This window comes from Corvus brachyrhynchos, unplaced genomic scaffold (genome assembly GCF_000691975.1).
Source record: "Corvus brachyrhynchos isolate BGI_N302 unplaced genomic scaffold, ASM69197v1 scaffold53, whole genome shotgun sequence".
In the NCBI taxonomy this organism is placed as follows: domain Eukaryota; kingdom Metazoa; phylum Chordata; class Aves; order Passeriformes; family Corvidae; genus Corvus; species Corvus brachyrhynchos.
This window is the reverse complement of record NW_008237681.1, coordinates 7,132,440-7,144,902: the sequence shown is the minus strand read 5'-3', so window position 1 is coordinate 7,144,902 and position 12,463 is coordinate 7,132,440. Positions and strand designations below refer to the sequence as shown.

The window sequence follows — 12,463 nt, the reverse complement described above, 5'->3', positions numbered from 1 at the left end:
TTGTGCCAGCTCTTCTGAGACACATACATGGGCTTTCCCTTCACTTCTGAATCAAGCATCTTGTCTTTAAGACTTTTCACAGCTTAGCCTTATCTTATCTCAGTCCTCCAGTTTCTCATTACAGTGTCAAGCGTCACTTTCACTTTGCCAGTGCCTTTACCATCAGCTGGTTTCTCTTTCCCAGGCAGAAATCTCTTCTTCCAGCACTGGGAAAATACCTAAAGGTAACACATATATGAAGATACATGCACACTCCATTTAAAAATCTCTAGAGAAAGCATAGCTTTTTCTGGATGCTTCCCAAATCCTCTAAGTTATGAGCCACAATTTTCCCTCTCTGGAGTGTTGCCCTTCCTGTATCTCAATCTTAGTTACTCCCTTCCTCTTGCAAACTTCCTCAGCCCTGTCATTTCTGAGCATACCAGTTAAATAAAAAGCATACAAAGAAGCAAAAAAGCAACCAGAGTAGTAGTGCCTCTAAATTGTCTCCAATTCTTTAGCATATTTATTTGCTTGTGTGTTCTATCTCCGTCTTCTACTTTTCATCTGGTTTGTGTCTCTAGAATGTAAACACACTCTGTATGAATTGTCTCTTATCTGTGTTTGTACAGTGCCAGGCTCAATGGGGTCCCGGTCCTGACTGGGACCTTTGGGCACCACCACAGTATAAATGTCTGCTACTGATAATAATAATCTACCTACATCATGCAGATGTCTGAATTATCTGAGAAATACAAACAAGGATCTTTACTAGGTTGGCGGGGAGCCATGAATTCTAGGTGCCAGTTTTCTTTTCCCCTGAATATGGTTTGGCTCCCTGAAAAACCTGGTGACACAAACCTCCCACTTCTTGGAAAGCTTGGCTCTCTGGTGGTGATGTGATTAAAACATCATTAAACATGGGATACAGCAGGTCAGGTGAGGTCCCTTGCAACTATGCAAGGTATTCCAAGTACTGCTCTGATGCTTTGTTGTTGCTTTCCCTAGTGTTTATTTTTTCTTTCCTCCTCTGAATGACAAATGGATAAATTGAAACTAGACAAAACTGCCCTGCTTTGAGGGTGGGAAATAATGGATCACAAATGAGGAAAGCTGTAGTTAGTTTGATAGGCTTAAATAATGGCAGTGTGGATCAAAAACCAGCAGACCAGCAGTAAATGAGGCAGCCCCTCCAGTCAGAACACATTTCTCAGATTAAAACATCCCCTCCATGTCTTTGCCTCTGACTGAATTATTCAAATATTGAAGGCCCAGGACAGTACTCAGGCCAGGTACTCTGGCTGCAATAGCTGCTGTAAAAGCAGCTTGCAGCTGGTCTGTGCAACCACATGCTACAGGGAACTTAGTTTATGCAATGAAAAGTTTAATTGTGACAGTACCTGGCTGTCAGTGAGACTTTCAGAGGGTAGACTGCAGCCAGCTGTGCTTATTCTCAGTATGGTAGGCTGCCTGGGGGCTTCAGTCTGAAAGCCACCCTAACTACATGCACATACTGACATCCCTTGAAAATATCCAGGCTGCTGGCATGCAGTGATTGCTCCTCTTTACATTGATGATAACGGTATCATTGCTGCCTTACTCACCTCTGTCTCCCTATTGCTTCCACTCACCCTCTCTCGTTTTTAACTTGATCTCCAAGCTTTTTGGGGCAGGACTTCACCTCACCCACAAATTTTAAACCAAGGCTTCTAGGCATTGCTGTAATAAATATGTAGATACATAAATGTTACACATATACATAAAAATGATTGAAGTCTGATCAAGTGTGTTGTGAACTGCAGTGTGGTACAGAAATCCCTCAGCCAATGCTGACCCAACATGCCAAATCGCCACAGCACAACCAGCCACCTGTGGGCTGCTCTGGTGTGAGCTGGCCAGGTCAGAAGGCTATGGAAAGTGAAGAGATGAGTTCTTTTATTCCAGTGCAACTTGGTATACTTCTGGCTAATCTTTTTCCACACCAGCGCTAACTGAAGTGGAACAAACAGGGTCATGATGTAGGTGTTCTCAATGGCCTTGCATGAATGCTACGTGCAGCAGAGTAAGGAGCAGGAGAGAGGTCATGGTAAGACCCACTGACCCGGAGTGTTTTACCATAATAGAAAACATTCTGCAGTGATACTTTAAATAGCATCAGTCCTTTTGCACATAGTCCCACATGGTCTCGGTCAGTAGGAACCTACTCTCATGAGACCTCAGCAGCAAATTGTCATCTGCCCAAATTATCCTTGAAGACTTCAAGTTAAGGGAAGCTTAGTCTTTTAATAGACAAATATAGTGTTTAGTCATCAGACAGTCAGTTGCATCATATCAGACGGAGTATTCGGTATTAATCTGGGAGGCACACACTGAAGTATATATCATAGATATATGACTGCCTTAGAGGAGTTGTCTTTAATCATTGGGTAGAGTCATATGATGGAACATGATCAGTCACCATGGCTTAGCAAGATACCACCCATCTCTTCAAATGTTAATAAGGGTGACTCATGGTGTCAGCATGACCATGCAGAAGAAGAAGAGCCAACGTGGTCAGCTACAGCAGCTTGGCTAACGTGGTATTTTACTAAGCCACCATAACGCTGACTATCCAGGCCACACATGCCCAAAGAGATAGTGTGCAAATGCTGCCCAAGACCCCATCATGTCCAACAGCAGGCTTCCGCTGGAACACAATGAAAGTTCTTGAATTTTGGAAAAACCCCACGGATAGCCAGATTTTTAGTGAGGTTGAGCACCTGCCAGTTCTCTACCTTATCTGTCCTTTTTTTGTGGACTGTTTGCCCAACAGCCCTATTTATTTAGCAACACAGGTGCCAAGGAATGAAAATCTCAGTCAAAAATATTGACTGACAGGCTGCAGGCAGTACCTCCTCAGCATTTACAAAGAGAGGAGCAGATTCAATATGTCCAACATTAAAAATAACAATTATAAGCTCACTGACTTTCTTTGCTGCCAGATAGAAAGCAACAACAAAAGAAGCTTGTGTTGTCCTTGGAAGAAATGTCTCAGACAAATCGAGTATCTCAGCCTGTACGGTTCTGTGCTATACACATTCCCTGAGCTTTGTGAGAGTGTGCAGGAGCACGTGCTAAATCCATGACCTGTGTTCAGTGTAGGAGCAATGGAAGTATCCACAAGTACTGGCCAATGTCAGTTTCCCTGATATGGGAGGGGGGAATCCAGTGTGCGTTGTGTAGCACTTATATCAACGGCAGGAGCACTGCAGACTTTTCAACAAAGAGGTTCAACCTTGAAGTGCAAGGCTTCTCTGACTGCTCTGCACCTCTTTTAAAAAGCAAACTTGGGAACAGACTAGCAGGAGTGTAGCAAGAAAACCCACCTGAAGTACTGAAGAGTTTTTCCCTCTAGCTAAGTGTAAAGCATGTACTCTGTCCTAAAATGAAGCAGCATTAAAGGTAAAGCTGGGGACAGCAAGGAAGATTCTTTGCCATTTTAATAAATACCTGTAATTCCCCTTTGCCCAAGCCCCATATTCCCAAACTCATTAAAGCAATTCTGGAAATTTTTTTGGCTCTGGAACATGTAAGCAAAATCCAAACCATGCAGTCCCTTGAGAATCACTTGCACAAACTGTATAGGTCAGGCCAAAATAAGTTTCTGTCAAACAGCCTAACACCTAAGCTTATTATGAAACTGGTGAATCATACAAAGGGTCTGTATGTGGGGCACTCTCAGAATGAATAAAGGTGGGGGGGGGGGGGCTCCTGTCATGGTACCTGTTTTACTTTGACCCCACTGAAAACTCAAGCAGTATTTTTATTGAACGTGTGGCTCTGGCCAGCACTGCTCCCATAGATTCTTTCTAAGCTGGTGGACTCAAGAGAGCTGCGGAGTGGGCAGGTGGGTGCACACCTCAGTCTCATTCCAGGCCAGGCAGGAGAGTGCACCAGTGCTTTCTCCTTTCCTGCCCACTCCTCCCGCCTGCTGTCCGGGAGGAAACCTTAAGTGCATCCCCAGCAGGGGCTGCAGCACACTCTGTTCTGCCGCTCAAATGCCCCAGCATCGGGGTCCCAGCCCTGCCATCTAGCACATGGACTTTAAAGCGTGAGGTAGAGAAGACCTGTTTGAATTTGCTGTCTGCTGCTTTGCAGGGCAGTAGTTCTGGTGTGGATGGGCCTGGGAAGTGGATTACCCCCCACAGCCTCTAAAAATCAAACTAAGATCTCCTCCTCACACTCAACTTGATATCTCCTCACTTTTTTCTTTTCAAAAGAGCACTGAATCTGCTTTTCATGCTATTTTGATCCTGTCCTATTGATTTGTCAGTCCTCATGTGTGAATGAGTGCTGGTACATGGAGCAGCACTGAGTTTAAGTGGACAGTAGAATAGGTCAAGGTTTGTGTACTTTGAGTATATTTTCTGAGCTCATTTTCCTGCACTGCATCCATTCCACTTACACCACCTCCACAGCTCCTGAGGCTTATCCACATACTGAGCTGACTGTAGAGTTGCATATCCCAGAAATTCATTCATGCTCCCTCACATAACTTACTGCACTCTTTCACAGGATCACACCACACATTTGGAAAATGTTGTCTTGATTTTTTTAAGGTGTTATGAAGATGTAAGTACATCATATTCCTCCATCAGCAGATACCCAGGGAGGCATAGGAAGAACTCCTTGTCTGTATCTGAGATACATTTGTCGTTATTTTTGGGTTTCTTTCTTCCCCTTCTGAATAAGTACTGTATGTGTCTGGGAGGATTTTTAAAACATCCTTCAAAACACAGGCTTTTTCTCTGCATGGAGAGCCAAGACAAAAGTATGGGTTCAGTTGTGTGCAGCTGCTAAAAGAGGGCAGCTGAGGGCAGAAGGGTGGGAGGGGCAGAGTGTCTGAGTATGAGGGAATTGTCAGGGCAAGGATTTTGAGGTGGCATTTGTTGGGATATAAATGTTTCTGGGGAAACAGTGTTGAAGAGATGAGTGTTGAAGGACTGCAGGTCCAAGGATGGGAAATACTGGGGAGTTTTAAGGAAGAGGGGATTAGGTGGTCTGAGGTCTTGGCAAAAGAGAAGGAGACTTGTACGTCAGAAGAAGGTGGTTTTGCCGTCAGACAGGCACATACATTTTGGGAGTCTGGATGTGGTGCCCTCCATACTGGCTGTCTGTGAATCCCATTGCTCACAGACTTCGGGCTTTCTGCATGTTGTTAGATAACTGGAAGTGACAGGCAAAGTTAGAGGAGAAGTGTATGTATCCATGGTTGCCGGTGCCATTTGCAATTAGAGGGGCAAAATGTATCACCCATCATTTGGTGTGACACAGTTCAGGCCAAGTGGGATAGTCTTCCCCTTGCTCCTCTAGGGTTATGACTCTGCTTCCCTGACCCGGTCAGCCTAGTTTTGCGGTGTGGATTCATCACTGAAGCAAAGGATGCTTCTGCCAAGGCTGAAAATCAACCATGATATTTAGAGGCTCTAAACATCTTCGACTCCTTCCATGCTCCCCCTTGCAGGGGCTCTTCAAACTCACAGATTATGCACCCTCTTCTCCAGTCCTTCTCATACCTTTTGGGGGCAACTCTCCTTCCCAATAAACAGTCTAAACCATGTGCTATACAGAAGAGCATCCTGTTCTCTGAGAATTTAACATACCTGCTTGTAGTGTCAGTATTGTTGAAGTGCTGTATGTGAAAACTTTATTTTCTAGCTTTTTGAAGAGGTAACATGTTACACTCACCCCTAACTTCAAGCAACTCATACTTTCTTCAAAACTAAAAGAAACCCCAAAACAACAACAAACTGATAATATAACTCCCAAGCCCACGTTCTTAAAGGCTTTTTTCAAAGTGTAATCCCAGCATTTTTTAATCCATTAATTTTATAATTCTTCTTTGTGAGTGGGCCTGCTTTCTCACATGCACGGTTTTCCCTGTGCTGTACTTAAAAACATCCTTCTAAGTCTTTTGAACCCCTTTTGCCAAAATAATTCACTCTTCTTGTCTATAGTCCATATGTTTTCTTCCATAAACTGCTTAATCTGAATGTAATTTTTCTAATTTAATTTCTACTTCTTTTTTCCCTGTTTTTTGTGTCCTGATGGTGTGCTAAGTGGTAAAATTAGTAATCTTGCTTTAGAACAAAGGCTTGGTAGAGTTTCACAGGAGAGATTATCAAGGGTGATTTGAAATACTCATTTTAGAGTAGCTTTTTTACAGGTGATAAAATTTAAAAATTAACTTGAGAGGTAATTTTCTGTCATAGGCTGCAAAACTATCATCCAGATATTTTTGTTCCTGAGGGCTAAATTTACAGCAGTGCACTAATGCCAGAAAATTTTCCTGCTTTGTTTGTAGAAATCTTTTGCTAGCCACTGAACAATGCAGAGGCGCTCAGACTGAGACCTGCTGATATGTTTACATTCATGTTGTATCAGATGAACTATACTGGTGCTTTAACTGATAAAGAGAAGAAGGAAGGTGATACACCTTCTTCTTGAAGACTTTATGTTCCACTGATTTATGCAGGAAAGGACAAATCCTGGATTGGTTTATCTGCACCTGCTTGTCTGGAGCTGCCTGTGCCTACCAATGGCTGGCAGGGTAAGGCTTGTTTTGGTCTCCACAGCCCATGACAGCTTTCTTTTCTTTTCTTTTCTCTTCTTCTAGGCCTGTCCCAGGTTCTCTGTCTTCACTACTGCACCTACACAACCGACAAAGACAGCCTATGCCTGCCTCTATGCCTGGCACCCTGCCCAACCCTACCATGCCAGGATCTTCTGCTGTACTCATGCCTGTAAGTTTTCTGGTTGGCTTTTTTTGCAGGGAGGAAAGCTGTGTTGTGTTTGATTCAATCTAAGCAGAGGTGAAAGTCTGCTGGATTTTCTAAAAACCCAGCATATTAAGTTAAGGAAGCTGGACCTTCTATAGTGCTTCATCTTAGACAAGAGTATTTTTGATGAAGTTAATGGCATGCTAATTAGTGCAAGAGTGATTAGAAGCAGTTTACATGAGACTACAATTTGTGATTCTCATACTTGGTCATGTAGGTGAGATCAGTATGTCTGTGCTGAAACAAAAAGATTTTTCTGAATTGAGAAAAAAACTGGAAAAGTAATGTACATAAGTTATGTCTGTGAACTCTAAGTGATCCTCTTGTGTGGGAGATAACCAGTTAAAAAGAAGGAAATGTAACTTACTTTTCTGGTCTGTTAACTTGCACTTACTTAGAACTAGGTAACAATTGCTGCTCATCTCGCCTCATTTCTGAAGGGATGGGAGTATTTCCCATTTTATGGAAGCCAGAGGGCTGCTTTACAATTGTAACTTAAAATCTTAAATGATTTTAACCTTTTAACCTTTTCAGTAGAAGACATTTGGGCAGCTTAGGGGTGGAGAAAAGTAAGGATGACATGGGGAAGAGGGGATGGAGAAAGAAGTTTTTGCTTCATTTCACTGTGTTCAGTTTGCGAGACAAACCTGAGAGCAATTGACCATGGGAGGGAGAAAAGCGCTGTATGTTCTGGCTTTGCTGGATCAAGGGGAGCACTCCACAAGGATGCAAAGATTCAGGTTTGGCTACTATTTGAGCAGTCATGAATAAGTTATTAATTATTAACTTGTCAATAAGACTCTCCTGGAAAATCGATCAGGAAGTCTAACAAAAAAATGTAGGGCATCATTGTGGGAAGTTTTTTCTGGCATGATTCCCAAGGAACCCGAAATGGAGCAAGCATCCAGCAACCGTGTAAGTTCAGTGGCTTCAGTCTGCTGCTGGGGAGCCCTTTGGGCAGCTTTACTTGCAGACGAGCAGGTGTGCTCCGGCTGCGAGCCCTGGAGATACGAGCATGGAGGCGAGACAGACCCTGTCAGTGCTGGCTGCCCCTCCTGCCCCACAGCACTTCTGAAAGGGCTGCAGGGGAAATGGCAGTGGGAGGTGCTCCTACCCCATGGAGAGAGGGTAAAGGGGCCTTGGCAGCTTTTCCCTGCCAGTGGGCAGTGGGATATGCACATTTCCCCAAAGCCCAGCACCCATTTTTTGCAGGCATCATGGAGGGTGGGAGACAACACCTCACCGCAGGGCACAAAATATAGCTCCCCTGCTTGGATTGCTCAGAGGGACCCAGAAGTGTCTTTTTTGTAGGAGTCAAAGATTTGGGGGACTGGCTCAAAGCAAGGTGGGATGCTCAGCTCTGGCTGGAAACAGCACCATAACCCTGCTTACCACCCCTGACAAGGCCTAGCAGTGTATGGGGCTTGTCTCTTTTTGGGGAATACCCTCCAGGAAATGATTTTATAGAGGACTTACTGCCATTAGGTTTTGTTTGTATTGCTCCCTCCCAGCCTAGTGAGATTAGCTTGCAGAAAGGGCTCTGAACAGCCAGGAGAAGCTTTGCTTTGTTTTTTGCTATCTCAGCAGTGCATGAAAGCTTCCCTTACAAGACATATGGAAAACTCTTCCCAGCTGAGCAGTCCGAGTGAGGGAAAAACAGCCAGCTTGTTTTCCATATGCTTGAGATTGTAGATTTTTATTTATGCTTTTAACAAGCTAAGTTGGGCTGCACTGGACGGGGAATCTACAATTTTATACAGTGATGCTTTTAAAACCACTTAACTCTGAGTGTTGTTATACTGAAAGGGAGAAAATCATTACAAAAAAGCGCAAACCTGGGTGGCTGCTACATCTGTTTATTAAAGAACCCCTTTCTTTATAATTGGCTGTGAGTTTTCAGGGCCGATTCTGATGAAACACACACCTACATGCATACACACATGCAATTCATGACACAGATTGTTATTTTCCCAGTCATGACTTGAAGAAATAAAGCTGAGTCCATTTAAATAGAAACTGAGAGTAAATTATTGCAAATGTCTCCAGATGTTTTCAAACCTTTTTTTTTCTTTTAAAAGATGGAGCGACAAATGTCAATGAACTCCAACATCATGGGGATGCAGGGGCCGAACCTCAATAATCCATGTGCTTCACCTCAAGTTCCCCCAATGCATTCAGAAGCCAAAATGGTAAAAAGAGAATTTTTTAAAATTACTGTATTTTCTAATATTGCTGTTGCATACCAGTCACCCAGACAGTGGGGGGGATGTAGCCAGACACTGCTTACTTCATTCTTAGTCATACGTTATACTCTTTTTTAATATGCTGCAGTAAATTGCCTTTGTGTCTATGAACTTTCAAGATGTTCCTAGTCCTAACTGATCTCTCGGTGAGAGGGAACTGAAGGGTGAGCTATATGATCCATACTGTGCTAAACAGGATTTTTGGTGCAGATTAGTAGAATTTAAGCAAATGGTTTGGCTGTTTCTATAATGGTGTCTGTGCTCCACAACTTGACCTAAAGAAAATTGTCAGTTAATAAAGAGTGCGGTAAAAAGTGTGTGCTGTGGAGGGAGTGTACGTAGTCCTTGCTTTTTCCAGATAGGAGCATGGTGTGTCAGAGGAGCAACCAAACAATATATGTATATAGAACTGGGATATTTTCTTATACTGGAATGTAACAAAGGTGTTCCCATCAAAAAGAAGTGTCAGAATTTGGACAAATGTAATTTATTTATACAAGTCAAATGTCACAACAAAAAACCAAAATTGTTTTTTAAAGTTGTTTTACATCTTAAAAGGTCAAGGCTTCTCAGGCATATGTACTGATATAGGATTGATGTATGTAAACTAAATTATAGGTGGACATTAGTTAGTTTTCCCCAGCTTTATATGCACTCTTGTAGAGGTATTTGGCACTAATATCCTTGGAATCAAGTTATCAGTGTAGAAATGCTTTGGCTTTTTAAGTTTCAGAACTGCCATTTGCTGCTGTCTAATGGAAATATGAGGACAGAAGTTTTTAGTTTTAACTCTGTAGGGTTTTATGCTCTCAAGATACCTCATCATAGTGGAAAACAGGAGCAACTTCATTGAACTTCTTTCAGTGGCATTTTGCCAAGGTAAAATTGTCATAAGTGAGAGAATGAAATCAAGCCGACAAAGATTAAGCAACCACATATTTTTTATATATTTCTACTTTGCATGACTGGTACAGCTTTTAAAGTTGTTGTCATCTATCCTGAGGCAAAGAAAAATACCTACTTGTCTATTGGTATGGTGCATGCAGCAGACTCTGGGTTAGGAGAAACAACATATATGAGCTTATTCTACCTCTGTTTTCTTAGGTTGGGTAGGTCATGCCTCTGCCTCACTGTTGGTCTGGGTTAGGCTGTTAACCCAACCTCTGTTAACACTCTGTCTAAAACCACACTCCGTAAACATGCAGCCAGTTGGTCAGAAGAAGAACGATAGCCAAAAATGCTGCCTCCCCCAGCCAAGGAAAACCTGTGGTCAAGAGTTCTCTCTGCTGTACCACACAGTGACGGTGACATGCCAAATGGCAACAGCATCTGCAGCAGAGCTTGTTAAAAACTTTTTGGAATAGGCAAGTGTTTTTTCAATGCAAGTGTAGCTGAGCCAAACTAAATACTCCTTGGCTGAATAAATCCAAAACTGGCATCTGTTTTGGGGACTAAAGGTTCTGTAGTTTACTCTCTCCCCACACCCCCTGCCTCTTTTTTACTGGTAGTGTGAGGCTACTTAAGAACAAGATTAAATTATTGGTGCCTATGGTGAGAATTCTGTGCTTTAATAACTGAAACTGTACATTAATACAAATTACTTTTTAATATGGGTAAGCAGGTTTAGTCCCTAAATCTAATGTATGAATGCATTTTAATGTATGAAGAAATTGCTATCAGTTCCAAAAAATGGTGTAGTGAACAAGCAGAGCCTTTGCTTCTCAGGGCCTTTCTGCCACCCTTCCAAGGGTAGCAAAAATCTGCACACATTAACTCTTAAGAGCTATAATTCAGAGCTCCAGGACTTTTCCTCTTTTCAAATGCAGGTTTGGTGCTTTTAAAATATTTTATGTTTCTATATTCTAATTTTTTACTTTGTTTCTGTATGAGCACACATGTAATGTAAAAAGCCTCTTCATTTAGCCACTGCTTTGAGGAATATGAATCTATTAACAATACTCTGCATGAATACAAAGTAGAAAAAATGTAGGAAATATTCAGAGCAAAATTCTTTCTTTCATCTAAGTTCCTGGATTTAAAATCAGAATCATCTGTATTACAGGGATGTTTGTTCTTTTTCACTTTTCTTCATGCTTAAAGCATGAGACTTCACAGACTGGTGACTTTTAAAAAAAAGTTAAAAGTGGAGGTGTTTAGTATCTTATCAGACTGTGTCCTGCATTAGGAAGGAATTTCAGATTTCCCTGGATTCTGCTGATGTTATTACTGTTGGTGCGTTCAGCATTGCTTACGTTCTTTTTGGCTGGCCCCACCACCCTGAGAAGAATGTATGTGTCACACACCAGACAGAGTCATCTAAGATGCTTGTAGCTAGTGCCTGAAGTAGCTGGAGAAGTCCAGGGGACTTTGGGCCTGATTCATCAGGTGCCCAAGTCCATGGGAGTATCAGCACTTTTGGGAGGCCTACGTGAGAGAATGCGGGACAGGCTCCTGTAAATGCGAGACCCAGATGTGAGACCAACTTCTTCTGGCCTCATGGCAGTATGTACCTGAGCAAGGCAAGCACAATTTGGTATGCAGCAGTCATAACACTATTTGGTGACGCATGTGACTTAATTTGCCTCTGTATTTTACAAATGCATATGAATAAATAATATCCGTAGGGATGCTGTGTGATGCCAGGTTTTTTAAAGAAAGCAGATAGACGGCAAGATTCATACCCTTGATTGGTTCAAATTTGTGTATAGTGGGAAATGGAAGCCAGTCTGATAAATATATACATTGTCTGATATACAAGTACATCTACACACACATATAGAATATATGTGGCATTAATGTAATGTTTCTGTAATAAGAAATACGTATTTTGGTCACCTTGTATCACCTGGCATTTATGGAAAGCCACACTCTGCCACCCAAGATGCTCGCTTCATGGTTTAATTTTTTTTTCAGGAGAATGTTCCATCAAGTATTAAGGTATTGTAGATGACATCCCAGAACTGATTTAATTTATCTCCGCAATCTCAGTTTCCCTCACAGTATGCCTCTCAATTAGGTTATCACCTAATGCTTTAAAACTGTCCTAGTAAATGAATGAGTGAACATCTAAATCAATACTGCTTTCTTCTTAGATTCACAGCTGAGTGGATAAAACTCTTATGCTGCCCACCAAAAACACACATTGATTTTATATTAAAATATATTGCATTGGAAAGGAGAGGATACATATAGCTCTTAAGTGTACATGGTAAAAATATGCAGAGTAGCACGTGTAGCATATTAACATGTGGTTCAGTAGGCTGAAAGTATTATGAAGTTGGAACTGTTGGCAGTGCCTTTGCCTTAATATACTGCCTACATACAGTTTGGTTTTGCAGTTTCAGAGTATTGGAGGTTTCAGAACTCGGAAGTGCAATACCGTGTGGATTACTGGAGTGAAAGATAAATAGTGTGCACTGAACC

At 42.1% G+C, this 12,463-nt stretch overlaps 1 protein-coding gene across 4 annotated transcripts in view; it reads left to right on the top strand.

Annotated features, from left to right (window-relative positions):
• The window catches only part of CREB5 (cAMP responsive element binding protein 5), a 257,525-nt gene that overhangs the window by 175,852 nt on the left and 69,210 nt on the right, over positions 1–12,463 (top strand). For all 4 annotated transcript variants that reach the window (XR_001861334.1, XM_008632019.2, XM_017732165.1 and 1 more), the window contains 2 exons: positions 6,635–6,761; positions 8,876–8,986. Coding sequence is in view for 3 of the 4 variants with exons in the window: in XM_008632019.2 (XP_008630241.2) it covers positions 6,635–6,761; positions 8,876–8,986 (238 nt within the window). In the remaining variant the exon portion in view is untranslated. The remainder of the gene's footprint in view (positions 1–6,634; positions 6,762–8,875; positions 8,987–12,463) is intronic.